Source organism: Paramormyrops kingsleyae, chromosome 8 (genome assembly GCF_048594095.1).
Source record: "Paramormyrops kingsleyae isolate MSU_618 chromosome 8, PKINGS_0.4, whole genome shotgun sequence".
Lineage (NCBI taxonomy): Eukaryota > Metazoa > Chordata > Actinopteri > Osteoglossiformes > Mormyridae > Paramormyrops > Paramormyrops kingsleyae.
Window position 1 is genome coordinate 19,070,576 of NC_132804.1, and position 24,052 is coordinate 19,094,627.

The 24,052-nt window shown below is 46.3% G+C and overlaps 2 protein-coding genes across 2 annotated transcripts; one reads left to right on the top strand and one right to left on the bottom strand.

Annotated features, from left to right (window-relative positions):
• The first annotated feature begins 137 nt into the window (after positions 1–137).
• LOC111851701 (zinc finger protein ZXDC) lies at positions 138–8,873 on the top strand. Its single transcript, XM_023826853.2, has 10 exons — positions 138–2,115; positions 2,597–2,749; positions 3,639–3,717; positions 3,826–3,956; positions 4,040–4,207; positions 4,673–5,394; positions 5,522–5,606; positions 5,767–5,939; positions 7,467–7,568; positions 8,043–8,873. Exons 1-10 carry the CDS (start codon positions 147–149, stop codon positions 8,127–8,129), a joined length of 3,669 nt encoding a protein of 1,222 aa, XP_023682621.2. The 5' UTR covers positions 138–146; the 3' UTR covers positions 8,130–8,873.
• cfap100 (cilia and flagella associated protein 100) lies at positions 7,740–20,328 on the bottom strand. Its single transcript, XM_023826854.2, has 14 exons — positions 20,245–20,328; positions 18,142–18,389; positions 16,892–17,084; positions 16,682–16,749; positions 14,251–14,414; positions 13,767–13,847; positions 13,363–13,535; positions 12,783–12,897; positions 12,547–12,592; positions 12,261–12,415; positions 11,944–12,079; positions 11,573–11,775; positions 10,928–11,021; positions 7,740–10,395 (listed from the first exon to the last, which is right to left on the bottom strand). The coding sequence occupies exons 2-14, from the start codon at positions 18,373–18,375 to the stop codon at positions 10,276–10,278; spliced, it is 1,782 nt and encodes a 593-aa protein (XP_023682622.2). The 5' UTR covers positions 18,376–18,389; positions 20,245–20,328; the 3' UTR covers positions 7,740–10,275.
• Between the last annotated feature and the right edge of the window lie 3,724 nt (positions 20,329–24,052).

Here is a 24,052-nt window from a genome sequence, read left to right on the forward strand (position 1 = left end):
CAAAGGCATCTGTTAAAATCTAAATAAATACAGCACAAGCGGCAATCCGTTCCTTGTGCGCCGCTCCATGCCGCGGTTTGCATGTGGCCCGAGACCGGGCCCCGCTTGCCGGATCCTATTACACATTTGCGAAGGGCGGGCCTTTTATGTGTAGCCGCTACAGGGATACCAAGATGGAAATCCAGGGGCTCATCGCGGCCCAAAACCTACAGCGCCAACATGGCGTCTCCTGTCGGGCAGACTTGTCCCGACCTGGAAGGCGGACTGGTGCGTCGTGCCGCTCGACTCCGAGTGACATTGGAGCAGCGGACGGTCCGGTGTTACACGAATCGGCGAGCGGCGGCGACAACAACAACAATAGCGGTAGCCGGCCTGGGACGTCCCCTCTTCTGCTGCAGGAAAATGGCAGCGGCGGAGGACCGCCCGCGCCCGAGAGGAATTGTAATAAGAGCAACACGGGGGTGCGATGCGTAGACGCCGGGCTCGGCCTCCTGGTTGGCCTAAGGGGGAAGGGGGCCGGGAGGCATAGGCCGCGTCGGGGCTGCCCGGATACCGGGAGGAGATGCGGGCTGGAGCATGGAGACGGCGATTTGCAAATGGCGATCCCCATCGACTTGCAGCAGGGGAGCCAGCAGCGGCCTCGGTGTCAGCCGGACAGCAACCCCGGGTTGGAGGAGTCGGCCACAGGTCCGAGGGCCGTCACGGGCTGCAGTGCGCGCGTCGACGGCGGGGCCGAGGAAGAGCTTTACGTGGTTTTCAACGTCGCCCGGGGAGGCGAGGGAGCGGCGAGCAAGGAGGCGGACTCCCCCGGCGCTGTACGGAGCGCCGCTGTCGAGGTGCCGTACGTTTCCGGGCGGTCCCGGCCGGGTGACAGCTCCGGACACCTGTCACCCAGAAACGCCAGGAAGTCCCGCCCGGCCGGCGCTTCGCCGCGCTCACGTCCCTTGGGGAGATGCGATGCCGGGGTGACACCACCGCGGCGGGGGCCGGAGCCCGGAACTGGGGAAGGAGACGATGACGGAGACGGCGGAGCGATGGCGAGTAGGTGCAGTGCGGAGCGGGACGGTTCCGAGGGGGATGCGGACGCGATCGAGCGAATCCATACTGGGGTACCTGGGCGGTCCGCGCCCGGCGACAGCGCCCCCTTCGTCGAGGCCTTGCCGCTCAGCGACGCGGGTTCAGCTTATCTTTCGGGTGGCTGCATCGCCACTGGGAGTGCGAACGTTACGCAGTCGGACGACGCGTTTTCGGGCACTATAACCATTAACAACCAAAGTATAGTAGTGACGATTGAGAACGGGGTCCTGACTCTGGCTGCGCCTTCTGAGGGTCACAGCCAGAGGGAGGACTCCTTCAGCCTGAAGGAGCACCTTGGGCTGAAGGAACACCAGGACGTCGTGCTGATCAGCTACGACGGTACCACAAAGTCCACGGGGAGGAACGGAAATGCAACTGTGGGCTGCGTCCAGTATGAGGAGTCCAGGACTTGTCTGCCTGTGAGCGATCCAGGCTTGGCTCTAGAGGAGGACTGCTCGTTTTCAGACCCGGGTTCTGTATTGGCCGACGTGCATGGGTCCAAAGAGGACGCCGCATTCTGTGCGCTGGCTCAGGGAGATGCGGTGGACTCGGGTTCGAAGGATGGAGCACATGGTGAACTGATGGCGTGTGACGGCCTTCCATCTACCAAACTGGGAGGCTGCGCCGGGATGGTGCCAAAAAAAGGTGCCCCGGCCTCGTATCGCTGCCCGCAGTCGGACTGTGGCCGGACCTTTGACGCCAAGCACAAGCTGAAGATGCACCTGCTATCGCATGCTGAGGACCAGCGGCCCTTCAAGTGCCCAGTGGAGGGCTGCGGCTGGTCCTTCACCACCTCCTACAAGCTGAAGCGCCACCTGCAGTCGCATGACAAGGCGCGGCCGTTCGCTTGCGAGTGGGAGAACTGCGGCCGTCGCTTCACCACGGTGTACAACCTGAAGGCGCATGCTCGGGCGCATGGCCGGGAGGGCGCCTTCGTGTGCAGCACCTGCAGCGAGCGCTTCCGCAGTGCCGCCCGCCTCGGCAGCCACCAGAGGAGCCACTTTGAACCCGAAAGGCCGCACAGATGCGAGTTCCCTGGTACTGTTCCTTCCCAAAATAAATGCATGGATTTTATGTATATTTTGTCTGCAGTCCTGGTTGTCTCCTGCAGAGGGGGCCATGGAGCCTATCCTAGTTAGCATAAGGCTCAAAGCAGAGGCGTGCCCTAAATGTAATGCCAGTCCATAACAGAGCACAGACAGTCTAGAGCAGGGGTCTCCAACTCCGGTCCTGGAGAACTACTATCCAGTCGGTCTTCAATCCTACCTGGCTTCTGATGAGCCACACCTGTTCTCAGGTAAATACCAGGGCCAGGTGTGGCTCATCAGAAGCCAAGTAAGATAGAAAACCTACTGGATAGTAGCTCTCCAGGAGAAACCAAATCACCTAACTGCTTGTCTTTGGATTGCCGGAGGAAACGGTGCTGGAGAGTTCCTATTCAGTTTGTTTTCAGCTTCATGGCCTTGTTGATGTTTTTGGATTTTTCTGACAGCTGTAGAAACCTCTCTGTCTTCCCCAGGCTGCGAGAAGACCTTCATCACCTTCAGCGCCTTGTTCTCCCACAACCGCACACATTTCCGGGAGACGGGCCAGTTCATCTGTAACTACCCTGGGTGTGACAAGCGTTATGACAAGGCCTGTCGCCTCAAGATCCACCTGCGCAGTCACACAGGTACTAGGGGATGTCTTGTAAAGCCCCCAGATGCCACATTGGGGGTAGTAGTATGACTTTGGGTGTGTCTGAAATCACTTACTAACACGGTAGGTACTAAATCTCGTCAGAAGTCTACTACTCAACCATTAATGTAGTACGTACTGTATATTTGTATAAAGTATGCATGCACATGGACACGCCCTGGTTGCCATCTTGCATATTGACCTAGGTGCTTTCCAGCATAGCTAGACTCCCATGAAAATTAAATAAATATTCAGATAAAATAATGTAGCTGGGCATTGTTCTCTACTTAAATTTGTAGAGACGGCACTTACTCCGCCATCTCGAAAAGCATTTCTGAGCAAGCAACAATTTTTGCTGCCCCAGTGGCCTTGTGGGATAGCATAGTGTCCATCTGTTGCACACTTTGGAATTTCGCAGAATGTAGTGCCGTACAGGTATCGTTTGCTTACTGTCTCATTCATACTGAAGATTTGGACATATTGCTCACAGTGCATACTATGTTTCGCCTACTACATTGCAAACAAGTATGTGATTTTGGTCGCACCCTTTATGTAGCTACTTCACTTGCAGTGTTTGCATTGATTGATACCTACAAGTGGGCTGTACCTTGACACACACTTTGCATTGCTTGCAATCTGTGTGTTCATTGTGTCAGTAGTGAAATGTGTTGTGATTCTGGAAAAAAGACTGTTTGCGCTGGATAAAGCTCTAAATGTCGATCTAATTATGAAAAACTGTGAAAATACTTAGGAGTGTGAATGACACAAATGGAAATTGGTGTTGCAGTGCATTTTGCCAAAGGATGTGTGGCTATTATCAAGAAAGGGTGTCAGTTTGCCTCGTTTGTCCTCTGAGAAGTCCTCCTCCTGTGCGCCCTCTGCAGGCGAGAGGCCGTTTGTCTGCGACTCCGAGGGCTGCGGCTGGTCCTTCACCAGCATGTCCAAGCTGCTTCGGCATAAAAGGTGAGGGACACCGGGGAGGGTGTTCCACCTTCAGGACAACGCCTGAGTCCCGGTTCGGACGGACCACTCCGGTGCCGTATCTGAACTCTCTCCCCCCCCACTCCACAGGAAACACGAGGACGACCGGCGCTTCATCTGTCAGCAGGAGGGCTGCGGAAAGTCCTTCACGAGGGCGGAGCACCTGAAGGGGCACAGCATCACCCACCTGGGCACCAAGCCCTTCGAGTGTCCCGTGGAAGGTGGGTCCACGCCGCATGGCAGGGCTCCCGTACGCCTTGGCTTTGTACTGGGCTGACCGGCTAAGCGTGGGCCCTGTCTGCAGGCTGCACCGCCAAATTCTCAGCACGCAGCAGCCTCTACATCCACTCCAAGAAGCACCAGGTGGACAGACCCCTGCGCTCCCGCTGCCCCGTCACCAGTTGCAGCAAGTGCTTCTCCTCCCGCGGCAGCCTGAAGAGCCACATGATGAAGCACCACAACCTCAGCCCTGGTCAGTGACACCGAGCCCCCAGCCCCAGTCAGTGAGCCCCCCCCCGTGACTCTAATCCTGAGTCTGGGTCAGTGCTCCATATTATTTTCTGTACTGAATATACAGAATAAGGTTGGGATCAAGAGTCCCATGATCAGAAGGTGACTGGTTCAAATCCCCAGACTGGCACACTGATACTCCCATTGGGCCTTTGAGCCCCAGCTTAAGGGGCGCTGTACCCTGACTGACCCTATGCTGTGACCCCCAAGCTTGCTGCCACCTGCATGTATCTGTGTGACTCGTGAAGAGCAAAACGGGGAGGCGAAAAGAGAATTTCCCCACAGGGATCGTTAAAGTACGAAGCTTCTGTTCTATACTACAAAATGTATTTTTCTTGGGTGCTATTGCAGCATGATTGTATACCATAAAAATCAATCATTTCACAGCTCTAAATGATATTTATATAGTTTCATTTCTCGCCCGCAGACCTGCTCAGTCAGCTGGAGATGTCCACCTCCCTCACCCCAAGCAGCGAGCTCACGAGCACCGGCCCGGCTGCCGGTGACATGGACCTGGGCTCCCTCTTCTCTGGCGTCCCCGGCGGGGGCACAGGGGTAGCCGGGGTGCCGGGGACGGGGGGGGCGTCCACCCTCACCATGGACATGTCCCTCGTCAGCTCGGGCATCCTGACCATTGACGCGGCCTCTGTGAGTGCCACGCTGGGTGGCGCTGGTGGGGCTCTGGCCCAGGCGGTGGACCCCCTGATACTGGCAGCGGGGGCAGAGGTCGGCCCGGCGGGGTTTGACGCCGGTGCTGGCAGTGTGCTTCCCCAGGCCGCCCTGAACCTGGAGGACGTGCAGACGGTGAACCCCGAGGCCCTGGGCTCCTTGGCCGCCCTGGCTCTGCGCCCCCCCACCGGCTCGGAACACTTACACGCCTTGAGCTCGACCAGTGCGCTGGCATCAGACCCCCCCGCGCCGCTCGCTCCCTCCAGCAGTTTGGCCACGTCTTCGGGGCCTGGGCTCCTCTCAGCCGCTTCCGAGCCGGACCAGGGTGGCGGGGGAGGGGCGCTGCTGGGTGGCACCGACGTTCTGAGCCAGCAAGAGGGCAGCAAGGTGGTGACGCAGTTCGTGTTCCCCGGCCACGGCGGCAGCTTCAGCGCTCAGAAGGACACTGAGCTCCATGCTGTGCCGGCCTGCTCCTTCCTGGTGAGCGAGTTTGACCCCAAAAAGGGCGGCTGCTCGAGTTCTTTCATGCGTTCGTTTGATTTCCTTTAGGAGCTGGTGTTTCGTAGGACTTACATGCCGTCTTCCTTTTTCGCCGCCCCGTGTTCAGGAGAGTGGGGGTTCGGCCCGCACGGATTACAGAGCCATCCAGCTGGCCAAGAGGAAGAAGCAGAAGGGCCCAGCAGGCGCTCCAGGTAACCATGGAGACACGGGTCTGAATTTAGCTGCATTTTTAAACATGTCGTGTGCTGGATTTGGCCCCCTTTATATGCCGAATTTGGAAGCTCTCTAATTCCCACAGTCCCCCTTTTTTCCTTGAAAGTTTATATTTGTTTCCTGACCTGTTTTTTGCAGGCTCCAGTGTGGGACAGAGGAAGAGTAAAGGAGGGAAGGGGGGAGGTAGCTCTGTAACGCCAGGGGCCCCGGCTGGGGGCCGCTTCAGCGAGAGCGTGGCCTCGGCCAGTGGGGGGCTCACCCTGAGAGACCCTGTCACTGGGGCTCAGTATGTGCAGATACAGCTCCTCCAGGTGAGCAGGACCTGTGGGATATGAGATCATGTGACCTGCTTTGGTGCCAGTTCACTTGTGACGTGATGCCACATAAGTAGCCTTTATTTTAGATTAACACCTCTCCTGGAAGCTGTCACTTGGTTTTCCACCGTAAAGCATGCAAGACGCGGAATAAAATTAATCAGTTACCATGGAATTAGATTTAAAAAAAGGACATTCACGTTAAATTAGGCTCTCTTGGGTTTAGAGTATGGACTTTCAGACTTTGTCAGTGGCCAGAGATGAAATCAATTCACATGTTTTTCTGGCACTTTTCCACTGGCATACAGGGACCGACCCATACTCTACCCGTACCGCAAAGAGAGCCTAGTTACCACGCGGTTCCAGCTTGCTTTGGTTTTCCACTGCAAAAGGGTCGGCTCAGTAAAGGCTTTGTCAGCTTTGGAAAGCGACAGCGATGTAAAACCGAAATGATGCTTATTTGCTGTTCACATGGTACTATGTATTGTTATTTCTACTGTGCACTAATTTCCAGTACCACGTCTGTGAGAATCGCCGTGTTATGCAAGCATGAACCACTAGCGGAATTAGCATTTGCGTTACAAATCTATTCCGTTCAGCTGTTTTGTAATACTTTTAAGTAGGAGGTTGTAAATTTTCAAGTTCTGGGTTTTTGGGAATGCATGAATACATCGCAATGTATGATACTACTAATTACATAATTGCATAATTACAATTGCATAATCGTTGTCTGTACGAACAACAAAAAACAATAGAACAATAGGTAATCAGTTAAGTGATATGTTAAGTAATCATAATGCACGCACCCAAAAAACAGGTGTGAGGGCCGTGAGAAAGGAGGAAATCAAGTACTGGGCACATTATTTGGTGAAGGTGATTTTATAAGGGGAGTTGAAAAAGTATAACGGCGCTCTTTTTCCTTGTTGGGTGTGCAAGCACCTGGGTTATGTGGAGCACGCTGTCAGGCTAATTTCCATCATCTCACTAATAAAGAACGTTTTACTTTACCGGTTTTGAGTCTTAGACTTATTTTCTTGTTTGGACCTATGGTATAGGGGGGACATTCGGAAATATACTTTTTCTTCCACAGAATAATATATAGAATATACATCGTCGTCGTCCCCCCCCCCCCCCCCCAGGTAATCCATGTGCAGAACACTGCTATCTCTGTGCATTTTGAGCAATCAGATGGTCACACTGCTTACTAGTAGGGCCATGTCAGTGCGGGTATGGCTCGGGTACGGCTTGCATGCTTTACAGTGGAAAACCGCCAGTTCGTGGTACAGTTCGGCTATTGGTAGCAGTGGAAAAGCGCCAATTGCTCACCCCTTTGAAGTTTCTGGGTCCAGAAACGGGGGGGCAAGAATGTGTGTGCATTATGGTAGCTTTGGTTTGGGTAATTGGTGGCCTGAATGTCTTTGGCCCTGTACATCAGGTGTTCAGGACACTTGTTTTGTCAGATTTCCTTGGGTGTGGCGCCAATCCTGCCTGTACCTCTAACCTCCTCCACTCCCCATCACCCAGGACGACCCATCGGGCGATGGAGACTTGGCCTTCCAGCTCAGCTCTCAGACCTCCAGCTCCCACTCTCAGCTCACGGTCGACCTGCCTGTCAACATCTTGCAGGTAACCGGCATGACTCGCCAAACGGAAGGACCCCTCAAACTTGTGCGGAGTCGCGTGGGTCTTTGATCTTTGGTCATTGTGCTAAACAATATGTAGTTCCATTTCCAAAGTGACATTAACAAAGCAGAAATTTCATCACAGCTTTTATTACATCGCAACAATTTATTTAAATTTTTGAATATTTGTGTCTGAAAGTTTGTAAGTAGAGGAGCGTGTGTATTTTATCTGTGTACTTGTATCTGCCTGCATTACATTTACCGTCTTTACTCTGTGTCTGTGCACTACGTTGTTGGTGTGCTGTATACACCAGAATTTCCCACTGGGATCATGAAGTCCATCTTAATCTGAACTGTACAGCTGGAGCCAGTGAATGCAGCTAGGATGAGTGCCCAGTAAGGGAGGGTTTCCCTTACTGTGTGGTTCAACACCCCCTGGCAGGACTGTGCATTAAGAGCATCTGTGGTGTCCATGCAGGAGCCCCCTGTCACGGCGGAGGACGACACCGGCTCTGAAACCTCGCAGTTCACCGGAAGTACCATTAACCTGCAAGACCTGGAGTAAGGCAGGCGCAGACGGAGCCGGCGCAGGGAGCCGTTTAAAGGGCCGGCGACGTGCCCAGTCTCGCTGATCTCCAGATGGTGGACTTTCAGCCTAGATTTGATGACTAATTGAATGGCTCTTTTTGGTGTTTTTGTTTTTAAAGAGGATATTTTCCAACAGAAAATTTCTAAAATGATCTTTTTGATAAGGCCTGTGTTTATATGAATTTATACCTACTGGGTGGGGTTAACTAGCCTTTAGCATTATTGCTCAATAGGACAAAGATCTAAACATTTTGCATTTTTCATTTGGGGAAAAATAAATGTGCAGTGGAAAAAAAGGCTTTTTTTTAAAATGCATATTTACGTTAAATATTTCATATTGCAGGGAGAAGGTCCTTTTGATTGTTGAGCTTAACAGTCCGGAAACAAACAGACAGACTTAAATAATTAACACGTGGTATTTTGTTTACCAAGTTCCTTTTTTAACACCAAGTCCTACATCCTTGCTTCTGATTAGCCAGAAGCCAAATTGTTTATATTTGTGGTTTTATTTATTTTTTCTATTCAGTAGCCTCTGAAAATCCTAGTTCAGATGATGTTTTGTGTTTTTTTTTTTTTCTCTCTCTCAATGTCATGTCTATAAGACTAAAAATCCACTTCATTTTGTATGTATCTGTATATCTATCGTTTACTTATTTATTAGGTTTGGTCTAACAAAATGGGGGCGGGACAAAACAGTGAATAAAATGGAGGTGAAGCACAACCAGTACGCTGTGGCTGCTGACTGACGATGACCTACGCCGAACGTGGGCTAATGCTGCTTAAGCTGCAGAGGGTAGAAAAATAACACTGGCTATTAACACCAAAGAGGTTACACTGAATGGGAGTGCGTGATGGATCCAGTGAAATGTCTGGATATTCTATAATAACAGTATGACGCCCTTACCAGCCCTTAAGATACTGAAATAATAGTGCAACATTTGTGGTTACTTTGAATCTTTCAGTGGCTCTCAGTACCCATCCTGACATGATCTCTACTCCCTATGGTATGTATGTGTTTGTTAGTCCTGTTCGGCAGCTGGTAGTAAAGCACATGTCTGTTAAGCAGTATCTGAATGTGCTGGGCTGTTAAAAGCATTCAATTTCCAGTATTTGTGAAATATCTTCTTTTTACTTATATTCTTCTCGTGGTAAGTATACCAGGATTTAAGAATTTTAATATTGGCCCTTCTCGATATACAGTGACTTTTCTGTCTCTCTGACTTGCGATTTCATAGTTTCTCTAAAGTCACACTTACTGCAATTGGCTTCCTGCCTCAGTTTATACATTTCAAGGAAATTGAAAAAAAAAAATTATTCTGAAACATTTTCTAGGTGCAGGTCACACGTTACAGATGGCGAAGCATGCAAGACAGTGAGGGAAAACGTCCACTGTTAGAACCTGCTAATATTTATGTTCCACCCTGTTAGTCATTTTAAAATAATAATTTGATAGTAAGAGTAAATGTTTGGCACATGTCTATGCTGCTTTGGGAGGTGAGGAGTGTTAACAGCATATATGTGTTTTTGTGCAAAATTTTGGTATTATTTTCCATCCTGGCAGTAAAAGTGGGTGCAATAAAGTACCGGTTCTTAATAATCAAGTCATATTTTGTTCAACAATAATTGTTTTGTTATTGTTTCAAGAATAAGATATACTATGGTGGAATAAGGGACATATACTCCCCTGGAAAAGTCCATTATTGTCTAAGATTAACATTTTGTGATTACTATGTATATGTCTCTAACAGGATGCAATACCTTCACGGCCTGTGTATGAGTAATATATCCATAATTGTTATATTTTGAGTCCCTGAGCTTGACCAATATTTATTCTTATTTGTTAAGCCTGTGACTATTCTCACAGAATGCTAAAAACATGAAAAAATCTACTTTTTTTCCTAAGATTTTGAAGCTGAAATGTTACCAGATAACAGGAAAGACTTGTATGAAACATTTCTGGGTAAGATCTGAAAGTAATTATTGTTTTACAAGCTAACAATCGTATTCAAAAACCAAAAGAGACTAAGTGTAATCTGTTGCCCATTTGTTGCTTTCCCCGTTTGACGATGCAGGTACTCCCAGTACTCCCAGTTACCGCTGAGATCTGGTCATCCATGTCCCATTCAGCTCATGGTGAAGAAGTACAGATACTCCTCTTTCTCCTTGTCTGTGACTTCTGCATCTGTGCTCTCCTTTGTTTTGAATGCTGGGGGCTGAGAGCGGAACATCAGCTTCTTTCCAGTCTGAAAAGACACCCCAGTAATGTGTATTACTGTTACAGGCCAGTCACCAGTAACAAGGCCCATTAAGACAGTGGTATGAGCATTTAAGCTGCAGTTTGATGCCTGTAGAGCAGCGATTGTAAAACTCCCTCCTCAGGGACCCCCACCCAATCCACATATTCCTCCATCAGCACACCTGATGGGTGCTTGATGACCTGAGCTGGTTGTACAGGTGCTGGAATGTGAGGAAAGTGTGGAACAGCTGGGAATCCAGGAAGGGTTAGAAAACCTCATTGTCTGTGTGTTACGAAAGACATTAGTGTAAAGACAAGTGAGCTGGGGGGGCTAATTGTGAGGTGCTCCAGTGCTACAGGTTTGACCAAATAGGTTAGCGCTTATTTACAGTGAGGGAAGGTGCTTCCCAGATCAGGGGTGTTATGGATCAAACCCCCCAAGAAAGCTGGCCAGTAAACACCAGGATTCGGCACCCCCTCCTTAAGCAATGCATAACAGGCTTTATGATCATGCTTGGGCATGTGTGCGGGGGCCTCACGGTTTTCTTTATGGCTGCCTGTGACCTCTCCATGGCTCTGCGCATGCGTTCCTCCTGATGCTGCTTCTTCTGCTGAAGCTTGTCCTCTCTGAGCCTGAAGCAACAGCAGAGTCCATCAACTCAATCGACATAGAATTCCAATGGACACAGAGAACAGGATGAAGAGTACATCCCACATTAGAATGCAGAAATTCATTTATTTTCTTTAAAAATATACGTTAACCATTGATATTTAAAATGTAAACTGCAAATCTGCCCTATCAGCATTTCAGCCCCTGAAGAACAGCAGTCGCATCTACTCCAGGAAGCAGTGCTATTTTATGTGTATCCCTTTGGGGGCAGTGTGTGGCTCAGTGGGTTAGAACACTGTCCCTGTGATCGGAAGGTTGCTGGCTCAAATCCCAAAGTAGGTAGAGTGATTTCACTACTGGGCTATTGAACAAGGCCCTTAATGCCCAACTTGCTGCAGGGACTGTCTGACCTTACATCGTTAAATAATTCCTGTATATATTTCACAATCCATTCAACACATGTTCACTGTTAAAGCATTTAGACTCTCATCAGATACAGTATATAGCGTTCTCTCTGCTCTCCTTTTGGCCATTATTTTGCCCCATTAGCAATCGCTATTTTGATGCGACGTGCCTGAGTCTCCTCTCCTGCTCCTTGGCCCGTTCGGCTATGAGCACACGCTCTCGAGGGATGAGTTCCGTGGACTCCAGCAGCTCGCACAGTCGGCTCTCGATGGTTGTCAGCATTGCCAGTGCACTCAGGTTGGCCTCGCTGTCCCCCACGCAGCTTCGGTATACCTCCTCCACCTTAGACACCAGTGAGTCCAGAAGGGTATCCTGTGGGCCGATCAGGACATAGGTTTCTGATAGGATTGTGTTTCAACCAACTAGTTGAGTATAAATAATCACAGTCACAGAGTACCGAACTGGCTGGCTGAAACAAAATCTTGGTCTGGATTTTTAACTTCTGGACCTAAAATGTCCCTCGGACGCCCCAAGGTCTACCTGGTCCTCTGCTTTGACGTTCCCAAAAGAAAATAGCTGGACTTTGAGCTCCATTTCAGCTGCTCGCTCTTTCTCCAGCTCAATGTTGCGTGTCATGACATCAATCTGCTGTGTCAAATGCTCCTTCTCTTGTTCCCTGCGAAGGGTGATGAATGTTGGGATACAACAGTCAGCACAATTTTTGATTGGCTCATGTTAAAAATGAAGGTGTTGCAATTTGCCGCCTTGGTATGAGTTTTTCTCTTTAAGTTTTGGGTTGGATTAAACAGCATCTGGGTTTGTTTATGGTACATCTGGGACGACTTCCTGAAGCTCACATCTTCTTGCGTGTGGCTTCCATGATCTGGCCGTACTCCTCCAGTGCCTCTTCGGTCTCACGGGAGTTCTGTATCAGAGAGAGGTTCTGCTCTTCCAGCTCGTTCAGCAGGTCCAGGAGCTGCTCCGGGTTTGTGAAGTACAACACTGGCTCCTCCTGTAGGGGGTGCCAGAGAGCATACAAATGTGCAGCCCCGAAAAGATGCATTTTTGCTTTATGGTCCCATTAATGTAAGTACATTCTGTGACTAAATTGTGGCACAGCTAACAAGTTCAGCTAAAACTGACCTCGCAGTCTGATGAGCCATTGTCCTCGGTCTTTGATGTCATACTCCTGAAAAAGATGACACAATAACACAAAAGAATTTTCAGTATGGCAACAAATGGCATGAAAATATCAAATTTAGCAGTACGTAAATTTTAAACCTATGGAGAACCACTTACGTCCAGGCTCCAACCCCCCCGCGACCCTGAATAGAACAAGTGATTTCAGAAGATGGATGGATGGATAGAGAACCACTCACAGTGTTTTTCCTTGATTTTTTGGGCTGGAGGACTTAAGACTGTGTCGGGATGGAGTCCTGGCTTCCCGGAGTGGAGGCAGCTCTTTCCTCGCAAGGGAGGCTTTGCTGTCAGAACCTACCATTGACGGAGGAGATGACAGAGGGGTCGTGTGTACAAAATAGAATCACAAAAAATAACCATAGTGTGGCAGCAGTGTGTGGCTCAGCAGGCTAAGCTGCTGTGATCAGAAGGTTGCTGGTTTGAGCCCCATCCTTAGCAGAATAGTTATGTTCGTGGGCCCTTGAGCAAGGCCCTTAACTGCCAGATGTATCTGTGTGTCTCATGGAGACCAAGAGAAATTCCCCATGGGGATGAGTAAAGTATCACTATTCTGTCCTGTTCTACAGGGGGAAGAAACTCTGATGTGGACAGGAAGCAAAATGCCACTATACATCATTGCATAAATACTGAGTTTGGTTCTGTTTAATCTTTGATTACAAAGCAATGTCTATACTACACCCTGTAGAAGATTTATCAGTGGTGTCCTGCTTTTGTAAATATAACAATGTTTAGCTAATTTCTGTTCAGTGGCTGATTTACGTTTTTCCAGCTGCCCCTTTCTCTTCTCCCTGTCTTTTTCAGCAGACTGCGCTCGCCTCGTCTTCTCCTTCAGAGCCCGCTGATCTTCCAGCCACTCTGGGGGCGACAGCTTCTTCAGGAACGTCCTGTACGTCCTGTATTCCTCCAGGGTCTCGTTGTACTTGGAAATGTCGCTGTGAAGCAACACACAAGCAGGGTGGAGGAGTAATGTCAGAGAGAGGAACCCATAGGTGAGCTCTTCCATCTCTGAAGTTGCTCCGGCGACTCCCTGTTGTGCTTTCAATGAACCACACGCCTTCCCCACCCTTACAAGGTTGCCCTCAAATGAAACATTTTCATTCCATCACCTTTGATGGTGAATCCCTACATTTCGTGTTAATCGCCATTTTACAACTGAATCTCACCTTTTAAGACTCGTGATTTTTGCCGTGATCTTCTTGACCTCAGATATTCTCTCCAGCTTGACTTTGGTTTCCTGTTCAGCACTGTTTACAATCAGGCAGATAAGAGAGGATGTAGCGTTTCTCTAATGCTCTGTTTCTCAAGGACCCCCAGCTGGTTCACTTTGGGAGGGAGCAAAACCATAGACCGTCTCGGAGTCCCAGAGGACTGGTTTGAGAAACATTGCTGTACACCATGAACTAAGGCTTTCATCATTAGACTGTTTCCCCATTATTTTGTCAACTCAGTGCTACCCCTACACCTCACCTTGATACACCCCTCCAATTCAGTCCTTCCTAGCTTCCTTTTACCCTTCCCTTCATTTGAGGGCTACTGGAGAAGCAGAGCTCTACATGATGCTATCAACTGGTAAAAACTGACACGTCTGTAGAACAGCCTCAGGCACAAGTTTTACACAAAATTTACACAAATTTCTCTGTACTGTACATTTTTACGGCCTCCGCGGAGTTCTTGTTGATCTCCTGGAGGAAGCTGTCAAACATGAGAGCGTCCTCTTCCAGGAGCTTCTTGGCATGGGCCAGCTTCTTCTCCTCGGCTGTGGCAGCCTTCTCCAGCTTCTCCATCTCCTCTCGCTTAACCGCCAGGGAGTACTGGGAAGGCCAGGAAGGGCAGCGAGGTCAGGCAGTGTCCTAGGTGCACGATGGCTCAGTGACGACTGTGTGCGCTCAGAATTCCACGTATTTACCTTTGGAATCTCACCAGAAAGGAATTCAGAAATATTACACTATCTTCGTCCCTGTCTGGCCTGGATTAACCATATGGGCATTTGGACATGTGCCCAGGGGCACGACATCCTCGGGGGGCATCAGGCAGAACAAATCCCATAAGATTTTGTTTCAACCAGCCAGACTGAGTATAAAGAATCTCAGTCACAGAGTACTCAACAGAGTACCGCGGCCTGGATTTCTACTTTCTGGACCTGAACTTTTCACCTCTCTCTCCCCCCCCGTATTATTTATAAATGTCTTTTAACAGCTCAATGCATAATATCAAATACATTTAATATGACTATATTGTTCTTTTGACTATGGCACTCACTGAAAAGCCTATGTAACGTTTTACCCATGCTAGATGTATTTCTGAATTTCATGAGCCACCAATCAGCTCCTTTTCTTTCTGACGTGACGTCATATGTACAGTTGCCCAGGGGCACCTTACACTCCTAATCCTGCCCCGGTCCCGGTCCGTTTGAACAGGCCCTATCTCCTGTGGATGAGGGGAATTCTTGTGTTCCACGGGCTTTCAAAACAGCTACCATAGCACACAGAGGGTGATTACTATGTTTATCTGAAAATCCTTTGTATGTCGAACCTTGTTCTTAGGAAGGTGCTGGAGAAATTCATTAGAAAATCCTCCCTATGAAATACAACACATACATTGATTCACCATCTTGCTCCAGAGTTACCAAATACCTTCTTGAAACTGCTGTCCACAGTGCAAATTGAACAATGCTAAAAACATGAATCATAGTAGGTTTCAAAATCTTCATAATAATTTATTTTATGATGGCTGACTATGCACTCAAAACCGATGTAAAGCATATATGACATTTGCCACTTGTACCTGGACAACAAGTAATGTTTAATGTCAAGGTCCTTTTTATGAGCCAAAGGAGGAGAACGTATGATCAACAGGTTTACTGATGCCCGACAGAGAGGTGCCCATGTAGTGGTGCTGGGGTGACCATTGTTGGCTTCTTGACCCAAATGATCCAGAGAAGCAGCTGGGTGGGTACTGAGATGCCTAAAAGCCCCAAGATTTTTTTCTGCTACAGATACCTAAACCAAAACCTTCCTCAATGGTCAACAGCTGCCCTTGCTTCAGGGAAAATCCCAACCTCTTCTGGCTTCCTGCTCGACAACTGATGCAAATAAGACACCAGTTAATCCTCCCAGCCCGGAGGGGGTGCTGTCACTGCCTTCTTGCCCAGAACATAAGCCACTGCTGGCATGATGCCTGCTCACTACACGCTGAAGAGAATACCTGGCACTGGAGCTCCCTGACTACCCGCTACAGAAACTGGCACATCCATGCTGCCATAGTTTGAGGGGAGAACCCCACCCAGCTACCCCGCTACAGAGCCCTGAGCTGCTCACACTTACTTCCAGAGTAACAGGAGCAGTCATTCTGTAAAAAGAGAAAAGCTCCATTCATCTTAAACAACTGATTATCCAGTGCAGGATTGCAGTGAGTCTGGAGCTGGTGCCAGGCAGTATATAAAACAAGGCAGGGAAATGTGCCAGGACTCTCTCACACACGCACATGCGATGGACATTGTGGAGATGCCCTTTCACTGGCAGAAAACTGGTGCAAATGTGGGAGGCACATGCAAACTCCACACAGATACGGGATATGAACTCCCCATCCCCTGAGGTATGAGACCACACAGTTAATCTCTGATCCCTCATGCATCCCCATTAGAGAAGTTATTATAAAAGCATATTTCACTGTGAATCAACTTAAACTGTATGTGAAACTACACATCGAAAAAACTGGCTTTACTATATTTTCCCATGGCGAATGTGGTTTCTTTTGAAATACTCATTTTATTTCCTGCTGTCATAACAAACGTGGTAATAACAGAGGGCTTCAGTAAATGCCTTTTTCTATGAAGTCAGATGCTACCATCCTGGCTGCACTGGGGAGATGCACTGCACTGCACCATGAAATCAGAGGCTATAAAACTGAACACTTGGCTCATGCCAGCCTCTCTGAAATCTGGAAGTTTCCCTTTTTTTGTGTTGCATCTCTAATTTTCTGCTCATTGCTGCATTTACATGTGTGCAAAATACTTTCTGTTTGCTTGTTCACTATGGGTCACACGTGCAATGTCTTTAAAAGTGCTCATATTACTCACCTCCAGCAGGATCATTTCCCTCTTCTTGGAGATAAACTCTCTAATGCTCTCTTTTTCAATATTGCGATCTGAGGAAGGACATCAGCAGAGGTTAGGGAATCTGGATGTGATCTATTGCTCAGGGTTTAGGTTTTGGTATTAATGGGTCTCTGTGAATGTTCTTAGGATACACACATGAGGAGGTGTGAGATGTTCCAGGTGATGCTGTACCTTTCAGCATAGCAAGTTTCCCGATAGGGTTGTCCCTGAGCTCCTGGGCCTCCTCGCCGGCACCTGCTGCCGGCTCCCCACCTTCATCCTCCCCCACCCTTAGTGCCCGCCTCAGCAGCCCCCGCTTGGCATTCATCCGCCCAGTGTAAGTCAGCTTCTCGTGCACCTTCAGGCTGCGTCGCTGCTCTTGCTCCTGTGCGGGGTAACACACAACTGCAGCCCGTGAATCCGCAGCCACTGAGCTGGTAATTAACATGATCCACCCTATGTGTACGCCAACGGAACAGCTACAGTCATGCATTGCTTACTGGCAAGGAGACGTTCTGAGAAATGCGTCGTGAGGCATTTTCTTTGTTGTGCAAACATCATAGGGTGTACTTACAGAAACCTGGTGTAGCCTAAATAATGATATAAAGTAACCCTACAGTATAGTAAATACATAAACTAGTAACATACTTGTTTATTATCATTATTAAGTATCTTGTACTTTACATAATTGTGCTATATTTTTATACCTGGCAGTCCAGTATAGCTTTGTTTACACCAGCATCACCACAAATACGTAAAGGAATACCTTGCATTACAACAGCTATGATGTTACTAGACGATAGGAATTTTTCAGCTCCATAATCTTATCGGACCACTGTCATATATGCAGTCCGTCGTTGACTGAATCATTGTTATGTGGCGCATAACTGGTGTAGTATTTCACGGTGTATGCTGACCGATAATGAATCAAATTACTACTGAGATGTGTGTACTTGGCACCAATTATTCATACATCATACTGTTCACACATTATTTTGATGGTATTTTGAAACCGCCAAACAAGGAAATTCAGGGCTGTCAATTCTGTCAGCTAGCTAGAGTGAGATTTTTAATTTGAGACATGTCTGCTCACTCATGCACACGGATTTACTCGTATGTAACAGTTTTAGTACCTTGTAAATAGTAAGTAAGATTTCTTGCATTAGTCTGAGTGAGTGTCACTGCAGATGGGTGAGAGCTGGCAACCCTGGAGATTATCTATTTCATGTGATAATCTGCAAGATAACCATAAGACTATACCTGCACTCCATAAGTGGTTATGGGGTCTGGTTAGAACAGATTTCATGTATATTTGACTAATTGTTTCAAACCAAAAATAAAATAAACCAAAAAACATATATTAAAAAAAAAAGCAACACTGCTCAAAATGACATTTTTGGATAATGACACTGAGTAGGAGAAGGGAGATTTCACAAACCAACCATCATTTTTTGTTGCTTTTCCTGGTTCAGGAGTAGGAAAACGTGGGAATCAGAGGGCAGTCTGAAAGGGTTTCTCTCCTGCTGCTCCATGTGGGAATCAGAGGGCAGTCTGAAAGGGTTTCTCTCCTGCTGCTCCATGTGGGAATCAGAGGGCAGTCTGAAAGGGTTTCTCTCCTGCTGCTCCATGTGGGAATCAGAGGGCAGTCTGAAAGGGTTTCTCTTCAGCTGCTCCATGTCGCTCCCAGTATCTGTATACGATCAGATCTACATTTAGGGCAACTTTTTCTCATATCTAATCTAATAACTTAATGCTAGAGAAAACGTGGTTCTTGTTTCATGCATGCTAAAATGCATTTAAAATAGCCTTTAATATGATGTAGGGGAGACCTGGGATGGTTGTAACGTTTTTACATTTTTGCCTGCACCTTGGTGCTCTTGGTTTAACCTCAAACGCATGGAGTGAAATGTTACAATTTACCCCATAGTCAGGGATAGTTGTAACACAGCACTGGGGTATATGTAACATTATAAATGATGTCAAAAATGCTATTATCAAATAAAATGTATTACTATTATTGTTATTGTTATTGTTATTATTATTCAATAAAATTTGCGGGTATGTATGCATATGTGTACAATGTATGTTAATCACAAATAAAATCAAAGATCGTAATAAAACCAAACAAAATGTGCAACTGTGCACCAGTTTTAATAACTGAATAATAGTGAATAAGAGTGATAACTGAATAATAGTGTGCATGTCTGCATGTGTGATGTTAGTCACACTTGGACAGTCTATGCCAGGGGAGGGCCGGTGCGGGTTTTTGGGATGGCCTCTCAATCAGCCAATAATAAAACAGTCGTTTTCAACTCCAATCCTGGGGACACACTGTTATTGGCTGATTGAGAGGCCATCCCAAAAACCCGCACCGGTCCTCCATGGATCAGGTTCGCCATCCCTGGTCTATGCATTTCACACAATTTTCCTTTGACTTTGAAATGTTCCACACACACAATCCAGAAGTTTCCTGGGCTTGAGAAGTGGCCTGGTGGGCAGTTGGAGAAATACCGTTACAACTACCGCAGACTGTGGTAGCCAGGAACAAGTTTACCTTGAATATTAGCACTCACAACTTATATAAAAGATATTCGCATAGGCACATAATAAAATGATTTACGTACAAAAGTACAAAGCTTGATGAGATCGCAGAAATAAAAGTCAAAAAGTTACTTTCTTTCCTTTCTTATGTTCTTCTTTCCGTACAAATCTGCATGTCTTTGTCACAGGGGGGTGCTTCTTCGCATGTGAAATAAAAACTAAACTGAGCAGAGTGATTTGTATATTATGATTTGTACCTCGTTCCTGATTTGAGAGATAGACTTTGTTACAACTAACCCATGTTGAAATCATCCCCGGTCTCCCGTACAGTTATCATGATGCTTGTAAAATCATTCCGTGTAATATATTGCCAGGCCTAATAGTAAATATAATGCATTTAAATCTACGTTTGACAAATTATTACATAAAATAGACTCAAATGCTGGTCGAGCCGTTCACTAAGAAAAAAAAACATAAGTCAGCACAGGACTGGGATGTGGGAATGAAGATGGAACTAAATTCTATGTTGAGATACAAGATGGCAGCACGAAGCGCGGACACTTTCCCTGGGGGAGTCGGCGACGGGCTCCGTGCGGCGGGGCTTTGCTCAGTTTCAGCAGATATATGTACATCTTGCCGCTTCGAGTCAGGACATATATTTTTCTTGCACGAGCAATTACCGTGTATTTTTTTCTGAATACTTTGCAAACACTGCACTTGGATTGGTCTAAAAATTCTTCTAAGCCTACCTTTTTCACTCTCCGGAGACATATCCAGAAGCCTGCCTACATCCTTCACCACAGTATTTATTGACTTTACTGCAGTTTATCAAATTTATTAGCCAGTTGTCTAAGATCGCTGTTTATTCTGGCACACTGGCTGTTAACCGGCTGCAGTGTTTCAAATAATGTAACTTATTACAACATTACAACAGATTTTTGTCCAACTGCTAATATATTTGCAAGAGATACATATGTATGTATGTATATATGTAAAAGTCTTACCTATGTTCTTTCCCAGTTCCTTCAAAGTGAACTCCTATTCATCTCGTATTATAATGGTTCTGACTTCGTTTGTATTGAGAATTTCTTGTTTACGTTTCATTGCCATGGCAACATTATTATTATTTTTTGCCGTTAGATGGCGCTCTTCTACAGACTAAATAGTCGAAAAGGGACATTTTTCACCAACTTCAGAATTTGCGGTTACGCTACTTGACAGGGTACAAATAATACAGTATAATACTATTACTTATGTATTAATTAACCACAAACTAAGCCTTAGTTATATACTGATCTCATGTTAATTAATCATTAATGAATCGTCAATGTATCTCAAGCAGTTACTATATTTGTCACTATATCAGTGCATTCTCTAAACCATTGTGAACAACTGAAGGAACTAATGAAGGAGTAACTGAAGGAACAAGTAATGAATAACACAAGTGAAATACTGATCTCATGTTTGTCCATCATTAATCAATCATGACACATCTTTTATCTAAAGTAGCAACTATATTTGTTCATGATTTGCTCATAATTTGTACTTCAGTAGTAACTGAGTTATTGCTAAGAATTTGTGCCCCATAAGTAGTGTTACCAGCAGAGGTACTTAAACTCAGAGGACTGGGAAAGAAAAGCAAGACTGATATGCATGTCCATATAATGCTATTGGAAGGGGCAATGGTGGCCTAATAGTTAAGGATGCCCACTTGTGATTGAAAGACTGCTGGTTCAAATCCCCAACCAGCAAGGTACCATTGAGGTACCCTGAGCAAGGTACTGCCCCCAAGCACTGCTCCCTGGGTGCTGAGTCAGCGGCCCGTTGCTATGTCATGATGTGACATGTGGGTTAAAGGCAGAGGACACATTTCATTGTTGTGTGCTGTGGTGTGTCAACAATCACAGTTAATCACTTTACTTAAAATGAAACAGGACACAAGATGCAGCAAATTAACGCACCAATGCTAAAATTAATTTGTTGCTCAACCAGACCTTACACAACCACTGAATCTTTCTGGTCAATAAGTCAAACTAATGCAGCCTACTGTAAAGCCATTGAGTGGAGCTGACCCATTAGGACCCAGTGGCCTTGGGGACAGTAGTTTCCTAAGCCTTTTGGACCTTGGTTCTAGTCAGTTGGACTCCAGCATCACTGCTACGTTTCTGCGTCATGCTCACCTCACTCGGGGCAATTGCCCCACTGCGGTCAGCAATGTGTGCATGCAATCTTCTTTGGCTTGACTTTTAGATAGCCATGAACTTGACCACAGATTTCACAATTCAGGTTTTGGATGTTTAGGGGCTGATTTTCGCCGCATAGAAAGACCCTCATCTTCACAGGATGGAGGAAATTATTTGGCTTACGGTATGTGCAGTGCTGGCTTAATGGTTAGAGAAGTGTACTTGTAATTGAAAGATTGCTGGTTCAAATCCCTGACCAGCAAGGCACCACTGAGATACCCTGAGTAAGGTACCGCCCCCAAGCACTGCTCCCCGGGCGCTGAATTAGCTGCCCCCTGCTGTGTCACGACGTCATATATGGGTTAAATGCAGAGAACCCATTTCGCTGTGGTGTGTCAACAATGACCACTGATCACTAAATTAATGAATTAAATATTGTGACCCTAACTGCAATATATGCATTACATATACATGTGTGTACAGCACATGTCCAATAACCAAGAAAAACATTTTAAAGAAAGATAAATGGATGTGTACATATGCAGAAGCTCATTAATTAGCAATCAGTTCAATGCTTGCATTTTGCTATTTAGTTGGATGCTACTAAGATGTAGCGTCTGTATGTCGTAATTGTATAGCTTGTTAGCTTGTATTGAATGCATAATTACTTATCTTGCCAACTGGCGTTTAATGACAATATATGCAATGTAAGCAAATTAAACACTGGGGCCTTGTTTTGAGAATTATCACTCTAAAATTAATCTCCAACAACTGAACAGCTGTACCATTCACACATCATTTTGATGGTTGAAAATATTTTTGTTGTTTCATCTGCCTTTTTTTTTAACTGAACAGCCTAACAGTCGTCTTGTGACGTTTCTTCTGTGCAGTTCATGCACAGTCCTCATTGGTCACAAGACTCCACGTTCTATCTCACCTTAGCCTGTACCCTTTTAACTCTGCTGGGGCATCATTAAGAAAGTCTTTAAAAATTAAAATCGCATGTCTTCAAATCTGGCATCATTCTTCAGCAAACAGCTTCTCCCTCGACATGCAGAAATAATTACTTCAGAAAGCCGCCTGCACTCCATTAGTTAAAACAATTGGAACTTAAATGTCAAGCGGCCAATCTTTTATTTTCCATCAACATAGGGACTCTAAAAGGTAATTGGTAAATTACCAAAATGTAATATTACTCATGTGAATAAACCGAGTATAAAACCATGAAATTATTCCATTGTTTTATATAAATGGCAAATGAGGATTATGTGATCTTCACTTTAAGACACTGACTTGTGATAATTTCGTATACTGATCTATTTCATTAATTCTTAGTGAACTGAGTTAAGTGAATCTGAAGCACATAACCCTGGCTGGGATTAATAGGTGCTGGATGAAAAGCAGAGATAACTAAAGTGTTGCATGGTGCAGCGATGAGGCCTCATGACTCTTGCCTTGTGAATTTGATCTATGTGGTGGGTGCGGAGGTCCCGTGGTCTCCCTGTGATTGCTTGGATCTCCGCATGGTCTCCCTGTGATTGCTTGGATCTCCTTCCGTCCAACTGATCTTATTGGTCAGAGTCACGGGGACTTAAAAAACAAATCATTAAAATAGTAACTATTATTGATAAGACTGATGGCAGGTGAGCATGGAGTGGGGTGATGGGCAACGTCTCTTTACTCTTCCAGAATTGGGGGTTTTATTCCCCCCCTCGCTCCAGATGGCATTTACTTGCTCCCTCCACGTTGCAGGGCACTCTCATCTCCTCCTGCAGTCAAAAGAAATGCAATTAGGTGAATTGGTATCTCTGAATATGTGTGTATCCTACCAGGGCCTGAAATGCCATCTAGGGTTTCCCCTGCCTTGTGCCCCCTGCTGTGTGCGGTGCCCCCCAGGCGTCTCGCAGCCCTACACTGAGTGAGCGTTATGGGATGTGAGGACGGCTGACAGCTGATGACATCAGAAATGTGTCTGATCACTTAAATGTGGTGAAAGCTCAATAAGAACAAATACTTTTGCTTACACTGGAAAATGTTAATATTCCAGTCAGAATCACCTTTTGTGTTGCTGGCAATAAATGAGTGTGACTTTGGAAGGTCAAAAACCAAGGAAAAAAGACAGAATGAGACCCAAGGAAAAAAGACAGAATGAGACCCAAGGAAAAAAGACAGAATGAGACCAGAAGCATGTATTCTACAGAGAAGTGGACAGAAATGTCTGAGAAAGATTTGTTAGGGTCTTTATAATATTGGGTGGCTAAAAATGAAAATATTAACATTGCAAATGTAAGAACTCACTACAGCATTTTTAAATTTAATATTGCAACAATAAAATAGAAATTATCAAACATATGAAGCCTCTTTCTTTAGCTCATTACTATATAAACAATAGCAATTTACTGTAGCTCTTTTACAAGGCTTAAGCATAAGGGAGGTTGGCGAGGACAGCGTAGATCCACCAACACAAACAATGGCGTTGATGTCCTTATTGGCTCCGAAAATAGCTGTCATCTCACCCCTACGCATTTAACAGTCTGACGCAACAGCCGCGTTCCAGTACATTTTAATAGACTGTGAGTCCCTCATTTAAGTATGAGTGAACTTTAATAGACTGAAAGCTTCCTGTTTA

Bases quoted from the DNA above. Each gene is read 5' to 3' on its own strand.
- cfap100 (XM_023826854.2), bottom strand. From the start codon at position 18,375: ATGGAGCAGCTGAAGAGAAACCCTTTCAGACTGCCCTCTGATTCCCAC. The intron at 11,022-11,572 runs GCACGTCGCATC...CTGTTGCTTCAG, and splicing joins GAGCAGGAGAGGAGACTCAG to GCTCAGAGAGGACAAGCTTC. The intron at 10,396-10,927 runs GTGAGGCCCCCG...GTGTCTTTTCAG, and splicing joins AGGCAGCCATAAAGAAAACC to ACTGGAAAGAAGCTGATGTT.
- LOC111851701 (XM_023826853.2), top strand. From the start codon at position 147: ATGTGTAGCCGCTACAGGGATACCAAGATGGAAATCCAGGGGCTCATC. The intron at 4,208-4,672 runs GTCAGTGACACC...TCTCGCCCGCAG, and splicing joins GCACCACAACCTCAGCCCTG to ACCTGCTCAGTCAGCTGGAG. The intron at 7,569-8,042 runs GTAACCGGCATG...GTGTCCATGCAG, and splicing joins TGCCTGTCAACATCTTGCAG to GAGCCCCCTGTCACGGCGGA.